This window comes from Phaeodactylum tricornutum, chromosome 20, assembly GCF_000150955.2.
Source record: "Phaeodactylum tricornutum CCAP 1055/1 chromosome 20, whole genome shotgun sequence".
Lineage (NCBI taxonomy): Eukaryota > Bacillariophyta > Bacillariophyceae > Surirellales > Neidiaceae > Phaeodactylum > Phaeodactylum tricornutum.
Genome location: NC_011688.1, coordinates 371,507 through 388,214, shown reverse-complemented (window position 1 = coordinate 388,214; position 16,708 = coordinate 371,507). Strand labels below are relative to the sequence as shown.

The window sequence follows — 16,708 nt, the reverse complement described above, 5'->3', positions numbered from 1 at the left end:
CCATGCTCTGCCGTATCACTCTCATGTCGTAACGGCATTCCCCAAATGTCGTAGCTTGGAATCCGCATTTCTACTCTCAGAAAGCCTTGGATCGCGTATGGTATTGTCTGCCAACACTGGTGCACACTATAAGAGTTTCGAAAATCCTCTCTCACTCGTTGGGAATGTATCCGTATGCTACCTCGATTGTCTACACCATTTACTTCCCGGGCCGCATGGGGTTGCTCACGGCCGACACTGGGTCCCAGGGTGAGCCGTCGACGGCACGTTACGCACGGCAACGTCACCGGATCTGAGCCGGCACCGCACGCCCTGGCGACCGCCTTTGCCATTGGCGGTACGGCGGGCGTACTGGGATCGTTGGCCGGAATGGGGTACGTAATGTAATATGTGGCGCATATTCCAAGAGGATACACCCATGGAACAAGGTCAGGCATGACGTCCGGTATCAATCGTTCGTTCGTGTACGGTACGGTGTTGTGTATATCACGCGTCACTCACACTCCACCGAATACCATCCGTCATCTCTCTCTGTGTCTCGTATTGCGTGAATAGTGGCGGGTTCGTCATGATACCGTTAATGACGAGTCGTGCGTTACGACTCACACAGCACCAGGCACACGGGACGTCGCTGTTCGCCGTGAGCGCCACGGGCGTGGCCGGGGCCTGGTCCTACGTCCACGAGGTGCAGTGGGAGAGTGCGGCGGCGATTGCCTTGTGCGGCATGGTGACGGCCCGGATGGGTGCGCACGTGACGACCCGTACGAGTGCTACCACCTTGCGTAAGGCCCTGGGAGTGCTCATGTTACTCATGGCCCCCGCCGTGCCGGCGAAGGCGTATCTGACGCAACGAGCCGAAGCGACGGAGGCGTCTCGGGCGGAAGCCGAGACGATGCCGTCCGAGCCGCTGTCGCGTTTCCTTCCTCCCGCCGCCATTGGACTGGGCTCCGGGTTTTTGGCTGGTTTGTTTGGAGTTGGCGGGGGAACTATTGTCGTGCCAGCCTTGACATTGGCGACTGATTGTACCCACTACCAAGCATTAGCAACCTCCTTGGCCGCAATGACGTTGCCCGCATTGTCGGGAACGTACACCCACTATCGTGCCGGGAACGTGGCCGTACGGATTGCCCCGGCCTTGGCACTGGGGTCGTTTGTGGGCGCCTATACGGGTGGCAAGTTGGGTCTCCAATTGGACGAGACAACGTTGCGGTGGGGCTTTTCTGGACTTTTGACAATCTTGGGGGTCCGGACAATACTCAAAGCATAGACGGAACAAGCAGTTGGCTACGGTACGACACCGCAGCTACTCCACGGATGCATAGCATACGCTACGGAAAGGTGCGATACGGCAACGACTGGGGATACGGAAAAAACGTTTGTTTTAGTAGTGTGCGTGTGCATAGTTTACAAGGCAAGCCATTGTCGCCAACATCAAGACTTGCTTCGGACCGTGACGGCTCTGTGGCAGACTCCTTCCACCAATGAGGCAGGCGACGGTAGCAGCGGCTCTAGTGTTTCATTGATTGCTCGCGGTGGGCGATTTGTCTTTTCGACTGCTCGGGATCGTTGCGTTGGCGACATTGTCTTGGCCCGAGATCGACTCGACTTCTTCAACAATGCGGAGTGCTTCCCCGAGATACTCGTAGGTAGTCCGGGACGGCTGGTAGTACACCGCCGTTGGATCGGTCGGCCAACACAACGTTGTGACTGTGAGCGGTACACCACTTTGCGCGCGCTCGGAGTGCCCCGTGGGGTACGGACCCGTATTGCTTGTAGGGTCAGAGTCTTTCGGTGCACCGGCACCACGGTGGGGAGGAGGGAATACCATGGTGTTTTTCCAAAGGAACGACTTGGTACTGGAATACGTCCAAGGAGACTCGTGCGATTATCCGATCGGCGTGGTGCGTATTTCCGGTGTGTCCAGCCCAAAAAAGTGTGTGTGGGCGTCCGCATGCGAGGGAGGATGGCGTAGTCACTGTCGCAAGCACCGGCAAAGGGGTCCCGTATACACGGCGATTTGGGCCTGCGAATAACCCGCCGAGTACTGGTCGATATAGTGGTCGCCACGTTTGCTAGCGTCGTGACCATCCGATCGGACATTTTCGGTACGAAGTCATTGAACACAGAAATAATTAAGAAATGACCTCCTGCAGTTTGGCTTATTGACTGAAATTGTCTCCCTAGGGATCGAAATGTCTACTTTGCGGGTTCCTATCGGAAGCGTGTCACAAAGCCTGCCAGGCGGGCTTCTTTGGTTTCCGGCCCACGCCATCCTGTTTCGATGATAGCACATCCAACCGAAGTTACAGTGACAATATTCCGTTCCTACCGATTGTGTCCGTACGTCGCCAGTTTGTGGATTGGGTTTTGCGGGAGAAGGCTCTGCCAACGAGACCGAGGAACGACCGAATCCAAACTGAGAATCGGACCGGATCCGGCGTACCATACCCCGAGGCCGTTTCGTCGGTGCCGGACCGCTTTCGGACCCTGCGTCACCATTGCGACTCTACCAGACTCATGAGACAAGTGACGGAGCCGGAGGCTTCGCTGGGGGCGGCTGCCTTTGCGGCGATCCTCCAAGGGGACGATCCCCGGGCGACGTTGCGGGTGCTCCGACGCTTCCGACGCCAAGTCCGACGCGAACGACGTCTCGCGGGATTTTCGAATGCTACCAATGATCACCATTTGCCCAAACGGGAACCAGACGATGATGGGGAGGATGACGCCAGTCTCGATATCGACGACGACGACGATGAATCCGAAATGGACGCCAACGAATCAGAACGACCTTCCAAACGTTGGCGTCCGGACGAAGCGTGGAAGGATGATACGGCCGACTACAACGTACCTTTTGTGGGAACGTCCGTTGCAACCACGGGATCGGGCGACATTGCCGCCAGGGTGGTTGCGGGACAATGGCCGACGGGACTGTTGAAAGCCTATCTCGACAAGAGTCCCTTGGCGGTGGAGCTGACGAGTGACACACTCATTCCATCGTCGTCGGAATCGACGGGTCACCTACACAAAGCATTGCTCAAAAATAAGCAGACGAAACTCTCGCAGTCAATTTACAAAGCCTATCTCGGCGCTCTCTCGGAACTGATTACTGCAGCCATTCCTATGGATAGACTGGCACGACGCCGAGTGGGAGAGAAAGAATACGCTCCATTTCAAACCCAGTCCAAGCCTCACGAAGACTCGCCCTTTCGCTTTGTACCGGAAATTGTCAAAAAGCGACTGCCGGGATTACTCACGCTATTGAGAGAGGAAACGGGCCACGGCAAAGGAAAACCGACTATAGCGGGTGGTTGTGGTCCTTTGGCGAGTCTCGTTTTCGACATTCTCTCGAACTTGTCCATGACCTCCGTACCCACTAGTCGGCACATTGTACGACTCGTTGAATCGACCTTACCCGATGGAGTCTTGCGCTTGGTCCTACGCCCACAAAACACCAGACGTAGCACCGCGGTTGTCCCAGGACACGACGAGGATTCGGAGAGGGGCCCCACGCCGATGCGGACTCCGCGGGAGTTGGCGCGACTGGCAGCGATACAATGGGCGGTGGTCTTGCTGGAACTAGACGATAACGTCGTCTTGTCCTGTATCAGTACGCCTGGCTCCAAGGAGCGCAAGCTTCGACCCGGGGTGCTGTACTTGGCGTTGAAAGAGGGGCTAGCGGACTCTTTCACCATCGATGCGCCCCGAGTGCGAGGCATCGAGTACGATAAATACGTCCGCACCGTAGGCCGACTTTTGGGTACGCTGCGTCGGCTTTTAAAAAATCAAGATACGCGGTCATCCAAACGAAATTTGGTCGAAGCCATGTCCACCGATGCGTTTCAGAACATTTGCCAGATTGCCGGGCACGCACCTTCACTCACCGCGGATGTGCCCTACGAAAAAGTCCTGACAGGTTTGGATTTCTATGGACACGACGGGAACTTTACAGACACGTGTATTCAGGCGCGACGGCTTGTCTTTCTGGCGCTCGCCGACGTCGAAGCGTCGCCCTATCTCCGATCTATACACCGTTCGGGTAAGACCTCTGTTGCGGACGAACGTACCGTTGTGCGATGCATGGTGCAACTAATGGAGAACAGTTGGAATATACAATTGCAGAGGTTTGTAATTTACTGTTTGTCGCAGACGCCCCATCTGACGTTGGCTCTGTTTCGAGCTCTCCCAATACCTGATTCGAAGAAGAGGCTTGCCTTTCTTTCCACATTGACCTTTGTAAGAGCAGTATTCAAGGATGGTCCGTCAGCAACGCTTTGCTTCCGTTTTGGCAGCAACGTAGGCTGCACGATCAACGAGGCTCTCGAACTTGTAATTCCGAGAGGTTTGCAAAAAGCCATCCTCGCGAAGGCTGTGCATAGCCCAAGTCCCTTTTTCGTTGCAGAGACTTTGAAGTTTGTCGTTGTCGCTTTGCATAGAGTCAACGAGGTATTGCTGGCAGCAGACATTCAAAAGGATCCATCGACAACACCTCAAGACATCGCATGGCTTCCCGACTTTTCCCTTTTTCTTTCGTTGCTATCTCGGTACTCACAATCAAACGTTGCAAGCCACCAACTTGTATTGTCTCGTCTGTATTCTGTGATACTTTTGGGATCATATTTTAATACAGTACAACAGCAGGGCTTTGATCTCTCAAAATGTTTCCCGTCGGACCCAGATTTCTTTTGTCGATTCCCCATATCTTTTCAGTTAAAAGCTCTATTTTTCGTTTCAAAAGCGCTGAACCTGTTTAAGGTAGGTGGACGTAGTAAAGAGCGAAGAACGTCTTTCAGACTCAACCGATTTTACCCTCTTTGCATTCCGTCATTTTAGGTAACCCAACCAGGATACGTTTCGCTGCTACGAAATTCACTGTTGGTCATGCTTAGAACTCGGAACCACCGCGTTCTTTTTGAGGCCAGAAAAGTTGCACTGCAACTGTTAGTCAGTCCGAAGGGGTTGCAGACAACATCGAAAGCATGGGAATACGAGGCTTCATGCTGGGTTGATGGTCTAACGACAGATTGCGTTCCTGAATTCTTAAAGATCGTGTCTGGCACTTCGCTAGATTCTTATGGAGACGCGATTGCGATCGAACGGGCCATCAGAGCAGTAGGATTGCAAAGAGTGAAGTCCACATGGAAGCCAACGCTTCTTATATCGGCTATTCGACAAGCTGAGCAAAGTTCGATACATTTTGCAATATTGACATGGCAAGTTTCCGGCAAATGCTTGCTAGCTTTTAGGAATCCTCTGCCTTTAGCTGCTGTACTGGCTTGTGAAACCAAGCAAAGTGATTCAAGCTGTCCATTCTCTTCGGTTCGTTCGTGTTCTCAGGCTTTTATAGATTCGGCGCTCCGTTTTGACGCAAAGCTCCATGTTTCCTTAAGCGAATTGCTCAGGCCTCTCTTCTCGTCCAAATCTTATTTTTGGGCTTTTGTCTTTTCGTCAGATGCTGCAAAAGCTCACGGGCCGAGCTCACTAGAGCTAGTTGGAGATACCATGACGGTTCAGAAAGATGTTTACTATTTCACAAAGCAGTTCTTACGGGTTTTAGCGTTCAGGCAGAAGCCATTCGATGACAAAAGGCATCTTGATTCTTTATGTGCAGCCACACCCATTCTGCTTTCGGTAAGTGTGGTGTACTTGGAGGTAAAGTGTTTCCGCCTCGTCTCATCGTACACTTTCAATCCATCAGGCAACTAATCTCTCCGCTGAAGAAGGCGAGAATATTCTATGCGCCTTGTCAACAGACTTTCCCGAAAAGTCGAAAGCTTTCGCCTATGAGTTCATCTCCACTGGAAAGCTAAGGGATTCTGATGGAGGACATCTGTGTACGATGCTTACGAATGACGCCTGCGGGATCCATAAAGAGACAAATAAACTCGCAATCGCTTGCGCACTTACAATCCAGGGCTCGTTTCTCCCTGAGATGGCCTTTGCTGCGGACCTAAAGGCTGTGATCAAAGATTTGGATACTCGGGATAGTGCGGAGATGATAGCTTTTGGTTGGTGCATTCAGTTGATGATTCCAGCTCTGAAAGCCACTCGCTTCGATAATTCCGCCATCATAGAAGACCTTTGGTCGATATGGTATTCTTTGACGAGTGACAGTGAACGGCATAGAGTTGCTCCTGTCGCGTTGGTCGAGAATTGTTTTTTTGAAATATTTTCGAAACGATCAACGAATATGTGTATGACTTTGACGCAAATTATCCTTTCTGTGGAGCCAACGGTATTTCTTCATAGGTGTTTGTTGGGGTACAAGAACAGAAGAAATCAACAGCACTATCCTGGTTTGATGTTGCACTCTGTCCTGTCTTTTGAGTTCGCACGATTTGCACCAATAGTAATACAGCTCTTGACAGAGAACGAATCAGAAAGTGTCCGAGATCTGTTTGAAGACGGTTCTCTGGATGATATTCTTCAGCTATTACTACAATATATTGGCTGTTTTGATTCAAGTGAATATATCTTCCATGATCTCGTGGCGAAAATCATGAAAAGACTAGTGTACTTAATCCGCTCTGAGATAAGTGAGCCTTCGGAGCTCCTCCTTTCGACGGCGGCACTTGTTATTTTGATGGACAAATCTAAACTTTTGGTACATCATCCTACCAAATGCGATGAAGCCATTAGTGCCATGTGCACCATGATCGGTAGGGCGAGTGATGTCTGGTTTTCTTGCCATCTAAAATTTATGGATTTGGGAATTTGCCTTTTGAGCAGCGCAGACGGTAAAGCTGAAGATGACTCGCGCATTCTGGCATCGTGGCTTCTACTTCGTCTGTGTAAGCTCACTCAACAAGGGCTCAGGGAATCAAAAACGCAGGATTCCTTTTTTGGGCCTCGAGATCTACCTTTGATTCTATTGCATAGGCTGGTACAACTCAATCAAGAATACTGTTCCTCGTTTTTTGAAGAAGACAGACAATGCTTGACTGGTGGATTTCTTCGCGCGTGTATCAAGCATGGAATGTGTTCATCTCCTGTTCCCGTGACGCCAAGTAGCCTCATATGCTTGAGCGTTCTTCGTCTTTTCACAGAACCTACTGCGCAGGAATCTCCTCTATGCTTTCTGGGCACGTCGAATGATCCTCCGACGGAAGCTTTTGTCTTTGATATGATTATATCGCACTCCAACTTCGCTAACATTCTGGGAGAAGAGACACATCACGATTCTAGGAAATTGGAAGTACTTAGACTACTTCATGCATGCTTATCTGCTGGTATCCACATCAAGTTTCAGTTAAGCCTTTGGAAATCTTTGGGCTCAGAATTCAATGCGAGCTTGGGAGAGTGCGACATTCTCATATGGAATATTCTTCGCTTGTACGAGAAAGCTACGGGTTCTGTAAGTAAAATGCTTTCGTGGGAGAGCTTTGTTGATGAAGTATTGACTCATGGACATTTTCCTTTCCAGCACGACATCACGCTGGGCATGTTAAGATGGAAAGGCGTGGAACTGATGGAGTCGGTGAAACGACCTTTAGACTGGCTGCCGAACGCCTTGGAATTGAGCAGGATCAGGATTACGTTGAAATTGTACCCGTCTTCTAAAATTGAAACCAATCCAAAATACCTCACCGCCGCCGATGCAAGGAGTTCGCTAGAGAAAGTGAGCAGCCTCACTCAATGTGTTGAATCGGAATTACCGGAAGCCTATGTAAGAGAAGATCACGATAGGATAATAGAATTACAGGATGCGTACATGCCGAGTTTTTTGCTTCCTTTGGTCTTTGGCTGCCTGGAAGAGGCTCTGGATGAGCTAGCTGAGGGAAGTTCAGAGATTTCAAGCGCTTACGCTGCTCAGCGCTTATGCGAAAACGGAGGACTCGCCCTAGTCCTTGCCTCGCTTTGTAGCGAATGCCGCTATTTACGAGGAATTGCCTTTTCTGCATTGTTTTCTTTTAAGACGATCATCGTTTCTTCAAGCGCTCGACAGCTCTCTACATGGCGTGATCGCCCCCAAATTGCAATGCTGTTGAACTGTGTGCACAAGGCCCTGGCCTTAAAAAGTGAAGGTCGCAACGGTGGAACGAACGAAACCGTGCAGCTTCCCGGCTCAGTTTCTATTTTTCTTGCGAAAGCCTCTCTAATATTGATGAGACCTGGTGACGACCTATTCCCAGCAGTGAATCGGTATTTCTTGAAAGTTGAAACTAACGGTGGTGCATTTCAGGACCTTGCTAGACTTCCGATGTTTATGTCAACTTTTTGCTCCGCTGCTGAAGACTACCTTCAGGCAGAGAAAGAACGTCTCTGGTCAATGGAACTCTTACTAGACGGATTCACGGATTCACGGAGCTTCCGCACGTTGATCGCGTGTCATGCACCCGAACTCCTACTCACTTCTGCAAATTTATTTTGCGATTGCCAAAATGTTGAGCGCGACAAAGAAGTGATGCTTCTTTTCCAAGTGTTGCTCAGAATTCTTGACCGCGGAGGGGAAAGGGCCGAGAGCCACTTGATCTGCAAACTTGGAATATTTTCTTGGCTGCAGTCGCTACTCTTGTCCAAAAAAACGCTTGACGTGCTCAGCATTCAACCAAGAACGATCTTTCTTACTCTTGTTGAGACAGTAGCTGCGAAAGCCAGAGGGATTCTCGGATCGATAGACTTTGCTTTCCTTCGAAATGGTTTTGTGCAGCCTATTTTGTCGTTTTGCCTGGACTCCCAATCATTGGTAACCAACGGTGTGGCAACCACTCTCGAGTTTGAGGACATGCTTGTATCTTCCTTGTCGTTACTTCACAAGTTGACTCTGGACGAAGTTTCGAAATACCCTGGTATACAAGCACTCTACTTGCACGCCCACGGTCCAAGCCTAGCCCTATCACGTATGTACTTGGACTTGTTTAAGCATTCAGAGAAAAGGCCGAGCTGCATCTTAGTACTTTGTCAGCTACCCGTCTCTTCAGTCCATTTGGATGAGAGCGATGTTTTATCATTTTGCCACGAAATGTTGTCGGTGCTTGGAAAATGCTCCTTCAATGGTAAACAAATTGTACTGAAACGAGTGGCTCTGTTCTCAGCTGTCGCGAATGAAGTCATTTGTAAGGACGCGTCTTTTATTCAGCATTTGCTTTCTGTGAGACAAGCTTGTGCAAACAACATAGTTGCCGAGAAGTTATGGAGCGAGTGCCTTGCTTCGGTTATGTCATCTTGCAAAATCAGTGACCCAACTATCACATTGGCGAGGCAAATTCTCTCAAGTCTCTCTCACTCCTAAACAGCTTCGAAACTTTGCACTTGGGTGTTCACCATACGCGAGGAAATATGATCAGCTGTATGAAGAAACTTATTTACAGACAAGTGCTCTTAACGAAGGATGCATTGTCCCGAGCAAAGGAATTGTGCTACGTGGTATTTTCTGTCATAATAATCCTCCGCTCGGCATGTCAAAAGCGACAAAGCAGAAATTCTAGCTGATTTGCTGAATGACAAGACAGCCTACAGGGAGATGCTTTAGCACAACACAGCGCAGTTTGGGGCCGAATACTTTAATTTCCTCCTTATTGATAGCTAACAGTAAAGGACAATGACCATTGTATTGTAAATTGCTCTTACAGGGTACACTTTGCTTTGGTGCTCTCTCAATCGGGACAGAGCATATCGACATCCCTTGTGCGTCCTCCTTCATCGCAGCCGTTTGGATTCATTCCCGAGCGTTTCTCCACCCCATGCCGCATCAAGTTCTTGGCGCAAAGCCATCGCAAGGATTTCGTCGTAAACCATTGCTGTGATTTCTGTTTACTCGTATCCAGTGCTGCATACAAGGTCAGTGTTGATATCTTCTCTCTATTCACCTTCGCGAGGTTGATTCGAAGTTTCTACTGTCGGGAGGGTTTCAATTGAAAAGAGAAGGGGTGCGCGTCCAACTGGAAGAAGTAGGCATTCTATTTGAAAAATTCAACCGTAAATGTTCCTCGATTCCAAGATAAGCTTTTTCCGTGGACTGTTGTCAGTAATTTTATAGTTGAACTGAGATTCAGTCGGCTTATTCAGAGTCGAGTATCATGTGCGTGGCGCGGGCCTTTGCCAATTGTAGTGTTCTCGAGATAGGTTTGACCAGCTAAATCTCGCTTTGTCGACGTTGCTGTACTCCATTCAAAGTAGCACTCCGCAGGGTAATGGAAAATTACGGTGTGAAGACTTTGCTGCAGCTGACGGAAACGGAGCCTCTGAAATGGGGTGAAGTCTTTTCCAGGAAGGACGCCAACAATGACGGCATCCTGTCGGGAGCGCCAAAATGTTGCTTTAGCAGTAGTATTGCACCACTTACTAGGGCGTTTACGACAATCTAACGTTCGAGTGCATTCAATCGCTAGATTATAGTTTACATTGCGCGTATAATCTATACTGTTTCCTGCTTGCCGGAAACCATACTAAATCCGTGGGACTTGACGTATGAAAACGAATGTGGTGAGGTCCAATGTTAGAATTGGAGTTCTTGCCAATCTCACGTAATTCTGTGTAGAGAGATTTGTTCTATCCCTTTTGAAATGTAAATGCTGCTTTCGTGAACCCTTTTTTTTTATTCAGGCTCCTTTCACATATTGACCTTGACTAATGTACCGCGACACTTGGGTTTCTTGGTTAGGTTCATCCGTCGCTTGGGTCATAAGGAAGAGTTGTCCACGTATGACGAAACATGAATTCGTATACATATGAAAAGTCTCTCCACTTCTGTCACCTAAATTTGTTTATAAGTAACACAAAACCGTGCTCTTTACTCTTCGTGCTATATACAGCCTACGGGATTCCGATGCGAAAATTATCCCGCAAAGCGGACAGACGGACTCGGCGTGTGAAGGAATCAAATGGACATTCTATTTCACACACAAAAAAGATCGCGAAGGGTCTTTGTGATCGTATTCCTAACAGTAAACCAACTTTAGTCTATTACACAGCCTATCTCAAACTATGCAGGTACGTGGGTGAATTTGTTTTGTTGTTGTGGTGTGTCTCGTTTTGTCCACGGAAGCGACCAAAAGGGTTGCTTTTGCGGCACGGAAGGCAAATCACAATTGGGTCCGAACGTCTTCACGTAAGATGCGTACGAGCTCCTACGATTACAAATTATTGACACAGAAAGCTGACTTTTGCTCCCACTACATCAACCCGTCTTTTCCAGATTTTTGTCAAAACTTTGACTGGTAAGACTATCACACTAGATGTTGAACCTTCGGATACTATTGACAATGTCAAGACTAAGATCCAGGACAAGGAAGGCATTCCTCCGGATCAGCAGCGTTTAATTTTCGCCGGAAAACAACTCGAAGACGGTCGCACCCTTTCTGATTACAACATCCAGAAGGAATCTACTTTGCACCTGGTTTTGCGTCTACGCGGAGGACACTGTCAAGTTCCCTGCGGTATTTTCGACGATCCGGCGATCGTCGCTCATCTTCGGCAAGATGCCTCCACGATTCGGAAGGCTATGGTGCAAGGGAACGAACTGCACGCGACAGTTGGTGACAACATTCTGGCCATGAACCAATTGATTCGTTGGATTAACACCAAAGAAGAACATTGCAAGCATATCATTACGACCGTGTCCGAGTATTGCCTCTGCCAGCGAGTCAAAAAAGAAGTTTTCAAGTCGGACGAGGATTACGTTGAGGCCCTTAAGGCCCATCATGCAGTCATGCAATGTGCCATGAAAGCCAAACAAGGTATGGACGTAGCTGCCTGCGATGCATTGGATTCTGCCATCGACACCTTTGCCAAAATGTATACTCCTTGAAGTTGCCTTTGTGGTGATAGACGACTTACATTTAGAAGAGCAAATAATGAGTAAGCAGCTTTCTCAATTTTCAAATGTACGATGGCTAGGTTATGATTCAACGTACATAATTTACCCCTTGCCGGATAGTGACTACACATTATATTCACATTGAAATCTCTATCGGTTCAAGCACGCTTAGTGTCGAGGCTAGAACAAGGTGGTCGCATTCGAAGCAATTGGCGGAAGCGGTGGCTCTGCAGCTTGTTTGTGATCTCAACATTTCGCTCCTAGATAGACCAAATTTCTTTATCATGATCTCATACTTGGCCTACTTTAGTCCGTAAAGGACCTTCGTTGGATTCAACCTTGATCTCGAGTCCCTGTAGGAGCGAAGTCGAGCAAAGCAATCACGATAATCTAAGCATGCAGCCACAAATCCAATGACAGAACTCGCTCAATGTCGTCACAAGGAAAAGACTTGCTTTGTGATTGAACAACACATGGGCCTTTTATGGCTAGAGAGATCTGTAAGCTCAAAATGTTCACAGTAAAAGCACTTTTTTTACACTCCAATACATATTTTGAAAACAAAGATTTAAAATTACACAGTAGGATATTTTCACTTTTCGATTCTGGATCCTAGCCAAACCGACTTTCGTTTTCTTGTTTGTAGATTTTTGCCCTTTGTCGCTATTTTGCCTTTTCCCCTCTTGCCAAAAGGCGCCCTCTGAACAAGCCCTTTGTCGTCGACTGATTGCCTTTTAACGGAAATTTAGCCTTCGTTAAACGAAGGTCAAGCAATTTGTTTGCAAATCGTTCCAGCACTTCCACCGGATCCCTCTGTTTCTTCAAGTCATGGCGCATATCCTTGCCAAGCTCCGATACTTTGTCAATGGTCGCTTCAAGGCTGGCCACTTTCTCATTCAGGGTAGAAATTTTGGCATCCAAAATGGAGTTCTCGCAAGATTCTAATGTTATTTTGTCCTGGCCTCTCTTGAATTTCTCCAGCAGTTTGATGACAGGATCCATTTTTGCGTTCTCAACCAATTTGGCCTCGCCGAGTGGTGTGAATCCGAATCCATTTTTCACACCTATACTTTCGGGATATGTTGAGAGCAAAATACTGACCACAGCAGGTGTAGCACCGTGCTGGCATGCGTAATGGAGTGGAAGCTTGTCTTGATCATCCTTAATCTGAGAAGCACGAGGATAAACACGCAGCAGCGTTCGGATGATCCGTTCAGTTGCGTTTTTGCGGCAAGCATGGTGCAGAGGGAGGCGTCCCTGATCATCTTTGCTCTGAGCGCCTTTCGGCGAAGATTTAAGCAAGACATCAATCACATTCTCTGGAGCTCCTTTGCTGCATGCATGATGAATTGGTAAACGACCCTCGTTATCTTTGCTCATGGTTCCCTTCGCGTAACTAGCCAGCAAGATGTCAACAACAGCTTGTGAAGCACTTTTCAAGCAGGCGTAGTGAAGGGGAAGGCGTCCTTCATCATCTTTTGTCTGCGAGCCCTTTCCGTTTGCTGTCAGAAGCGCGTTAGCAACATTTTCATCCGCACCGTAGAAAGCAGCACAGTGAATTGGAAGCCAGCCGTCTTGGTCCTTTTCAGCGGCACCCTCGCTATAAGCACTGATCAGGACCTCAATCACATCCCGCGGAGGTTGCAGCACACAAGCTTTGTGAAGTGGCAAAAATCGAAGATTTCCATGGAAACCTTTGGTAACTATCCAGGTTGCCGCTTCCCCAGGAAAGTTCTTCGCCCTACTGATAACCTGACTCCATTCCTTCTTCAGGATCAATCGGAAAAGGGTCGTACGGTGTTCGTAATCGACTTCATGCGTTTGCTGTGAAACTATCTCAGAGCGTGCTGTGTCAGTATACAAACTAGACGTGGCACCAGAAGGAAGTGGCTTCTGGTCAGTTGATGGTGACTTCATAGTTGCCTCTTTCGAAAAACGCTGAACTGCGTTCAACACTGCTTCTTTGTTGGCGGAAGTGCTTGAGCTGACGAGGTCTTTGGGGGATCGTCCTTTGCGATCGCAGACGTCCATCGATTCAGGAAATGAAGACAGTAGGGTCAGAACTACTCCTTTACTCGCGCCATTTCTACAAGCCAAGTGCACGGGTAGCCTGAAAATCGAGTTTGAAATATATGTTGAGATCGAGTCTCGGGAAGGAAAGAAATTACAAGAGTGGTAAGACTTACATCCCCTGATCGTCTTTCATGCGAGGGCCGTCACTATATACTTCAATCAGTGCTTCGATTAGTGCAAGAGGCGCTCGAAAAATACATACGGCATGCAATGGCAGCAGGCGCCAGCGCACTTTGTTGGTCGACGGTTCACGGCGGAAAACCCAAGTCTTTGCTTCCAGGGGTGACTTTTCAAGCCGACTTAACGCGCCATCCCAGTTTTTGTTTTCAATGCAGCGATAAAGCTCCGTAGCTCCCTCATCGTAGTCTATCTCAGGCTCATCATGATAGCGCGCATACGTTGCCATTGAGGTGCTACCTCGAACAGAATACGCATCACCGAAGTGCGAGTGATCTCGGGGAAGTGAGCCCGTCTCCATATCTTCGGGCGTACTGCAATTGAATGCCATTTCTTTTCTCGTCTATCTTTATTTCAAGGCTCGGTTCAGATGGCAGAAGACGACTTCGCGCACTTTGGTCTTTATGGTGCGCTGTCACACATGAAAGTGAAAGCGTCTCACGCGGTTGACAAATTGTAGCGATATAGTCTCGCCGATGCATCGCCTATTCTCCGCAAGGACATGCGAACGGAAAAATTTACTTATAGATGTCGACATGGAGATTTGCATCTTAGATATACATGACTATCTAAATCTATCAATACGTACTTTCAATAATGTTTTCTACATTTATTCAAGCACCCCCAACAAAGATTCGCAGTCATCCATAAGGACACCCACGAAGGGCTCTCACAGTCAGACGGCAACATCTACCTAATCGAAGTACTACAGAGAAACGAGTTAACAATAAGTATGAGGTCATGTAGACAGATCTTAACTCGAGAGCGTAAGCTGCCTCTACTACTTTAGATTAGATGCTCTCAGGTGCCTTGCTTTTCCTCTTGGACTTATTTTCACCGTGCAATGACTTTGAAAACAAAATCATGTCCTCAAGAAATGTAGGCGGCAACTTATCAACGTCCAAACTAAAACGAGCCCCGCCTCTTGTAATTGAATCGGGATAAAGCGACTCGATCTTTGCTACGACATCCATAAGCTGAAGGTCGGAAAGCGTATTTAAAATGTGTGAGAATGCCCGCTGTTCCAGAATCCATGAATGACGATCGAATTTGCTAAAATCTACGGGATCTTGACGGCATTTTCGTACGAGATCAAAATAAGCTTTGTCCCAGTGCTTATTCAAAAGCAGAGCAAATCGGAAATAGTTTGACGCGTTCTTTTCGTCATACAAAATACAATTCAGCCATATTTTTCGGACATCAATAAAAGTATCATAAAAAGTTTTGTATGTATTCGAACGAAGACGAGTCAACACAGTCTCGAGGTCCATCGGTTCCTTGATGACTTCTCTATAATTTCCGTCGCCTAGTTTGGCAATAAAAATGAGATCATTGCTGTGGAAGGATATTTGTAAGAATTTGCCGTACGATTTAACTTACCAACTTGGTGCCAAGGATAATCTGGCGACCTGAATGGTGCTATAAAAAAATGGAGGTCGTTGGCGATACAAAAGGGAAAGACGATCGCTTTCGCGAAATCTCTTTACTGCAACGCAAAACTTTGCTGACTTACCAGCTTCTGGGCGCTGATGAAACGACTGCACTAGATCGTGCAGTTTCTGCCATTCTTCTTTAGTTGGATTGAGCATTGTCTTGCTACAGTGACGGCAATGAGGGAACGAGACGAGCTTAAATGAGGGAACGAGACGAGCTTGTTTTCAGAGTGAAAAGATGACGTTGTGTCTCACAACGGGGAGAGACGCTTCTCGTATCAGGTTCTTGTCGTTCTCAGAAATTTTAAATTGAAAATTAAACATTTACAATTTAAAATTTATGATGGATCACTGTCAGTTCTTTTACACGCTTCCTGTTTGACATCTTTTGCATTTTGTCGTGACATCTTTGAAAAAACATAGCGCAAACCTTTCTGATAAGTGAACAATCGCTGTTTGCAAGTCCGATCTACAGTGCATGAATAGGACTTTCCAAAAATCCTTCGAAGCAAGATTCAGAGACGGCATCTCTTTTTGTTTGATGATTGTTAAGACTGTCGTGCACTAGGACGTCGCGACCGAATGGGCTCTCTGTGCTGGACCATTCGGTCTATCAAAGACGTTGGTGCCGTGCACAGAGCTAGGCTGCTGCAATGCAGCATTCATATTACTCGTTGTCGATGCTGTGCGTGAGCCAAAAATGAAACCGGCCTTATTTGAAACGCTCCGATTCTGCCACGTTCTTAAAGACTGTACGGAATGGATCGACCCGTTGGAAGATGTCAGTGTTGATGAGTTTCCACCAGCGCGTCTCGGGCCAAACGAGCCCGACCGCTTCAGTGATCCTCTCCTTTTTATTCGCTTGCGACCCACGGAGTCAGCAACAAATCCGTCTCCTTCTGATGAAAAATCTTTGAGCAGGGCCACATGATAGGCAAACCTACCATACACGGACTCGTTCGGTAATTTCTCCATCGTTTCCAAACTGATTGCAAAAGCAAAGACAAGAGTCAACAATTGAAAAATGTGGCAATTCACTGTCAATGCAAATATACTCATCACATACATTCGATAATTCTTCATTTGGTGTTGCAGGATATCCTTTAGTTCTTGCACTTGAATCACATGCAATCGTTGTTCATTGGTTGTTTTCGGGATCGTCTTCATCACGGCTCGTTCGACATTTTCGATCGTGTCACAGTCGTCTTTAAAGTCTTCGGCAACCGATCCAAAATCAGCGTCTATCTGTTTGGTGTGAAGACGAGATTTT

The 16,708-nt window shown here is 47.8% G+C and overlaps 3 protein-coding genes across 3 annotated transcripts; 2 read left to right on the top strand and 1 right to left on the bottom strand.

The window, feature by feature from the left end:
- The first annotated feature begins 138 nt into the window (after positions 1–138).
- PHATRDRAFT_49038 (predicted protein) lies at positions 139–9,552 on the top strand. The gene is made up of 7 exons (XM_002183701.1): positions 139–374; positions 556–1,243; positions 1,268–1,642; positions 1,668–1,901; positions 2,185–4,752; positions 4,831–5,628; positions 5,696–9,552. Exons 1-7 carry the CDS (start codon positions 175–177, stop codon positions 9,227–9,229), a joined length of 8,397 nt encoding a protein of 2,798 aa, XP_002183737.1. The 5' UTR covers positions 139–174; the 3' UTR covers positions 9,230–9,552.
- A 1,289-nt stretch (positions 9,553–10,841) lies between these two features.
- On the top strand, positions 10,842–11,871 carry PHATRDRAFT_49037 (predicted protein). Its single transcript, XM_002183700.1, has 2 exons — positions 10,842–10,929; positions 11,135–11,871. The coding sequence occupies exons 1-2, from the start codon at positions 10,924–10,926 to the stop codon at positions 11,744–11,746; spliced, it is 618 nt and encodes a 205-aa protein (XP_002183736.1). The 5' UTR covers positions 10,842–10,923; the 3' UTR covers positions 11,747–11,871.
- A 2,925-nt stretch (positions 11,872–14,796) lies between these two features.
- On the bottom strand, positions 14,797–15,571 carry PHATRDRAFT_39662 (predicted protein; the record flags this gene model as incomplete). The annotated part of the gene is made up of 3 exons (XM_002183565.1): positions 14,797–15,340; positions 15,386–15,424; positions 15,519–15,571. The coding sequence occupies 3 exons, from the start codon at positions 15,569–15,571 to the stop codon at positions 14,797–14,799; spliced, it is 636 nt and encodes a 211-aa protein (XP_002183601.1).
- Between the last annotated feature and the right edge of the window lie 1,137 nt (positions 15,572–16,708).

What these genes read in the sequence shown, in the direction of transcription:
- PHATRDRAFT_49038 (XM_002183701.1), top strand. Translation starts at nt 175, where the DNA reads ATGCTACCTCGATTGTCTACACCATTTACTTCCCGGGCCGCATGGGGT. An exon ending in GACTTTTGACAATCTTGGGG is followed by an intron (nt 1,244 to 1,267) that starts GTCCGGACAATA and finishes CTCAAAGCATAG; the next exon opens with ACGGAACAAGCAGTTGGCTA. An exon ending in GCGATTATCCGATCGGCGTG is followed by an intron (nt 1,902 to 2,184) that starts GTGCGTATTTCC and finishes TTGTCTCCCTAG; the next exon opens with GGATCGAAATGTCTACTTTG.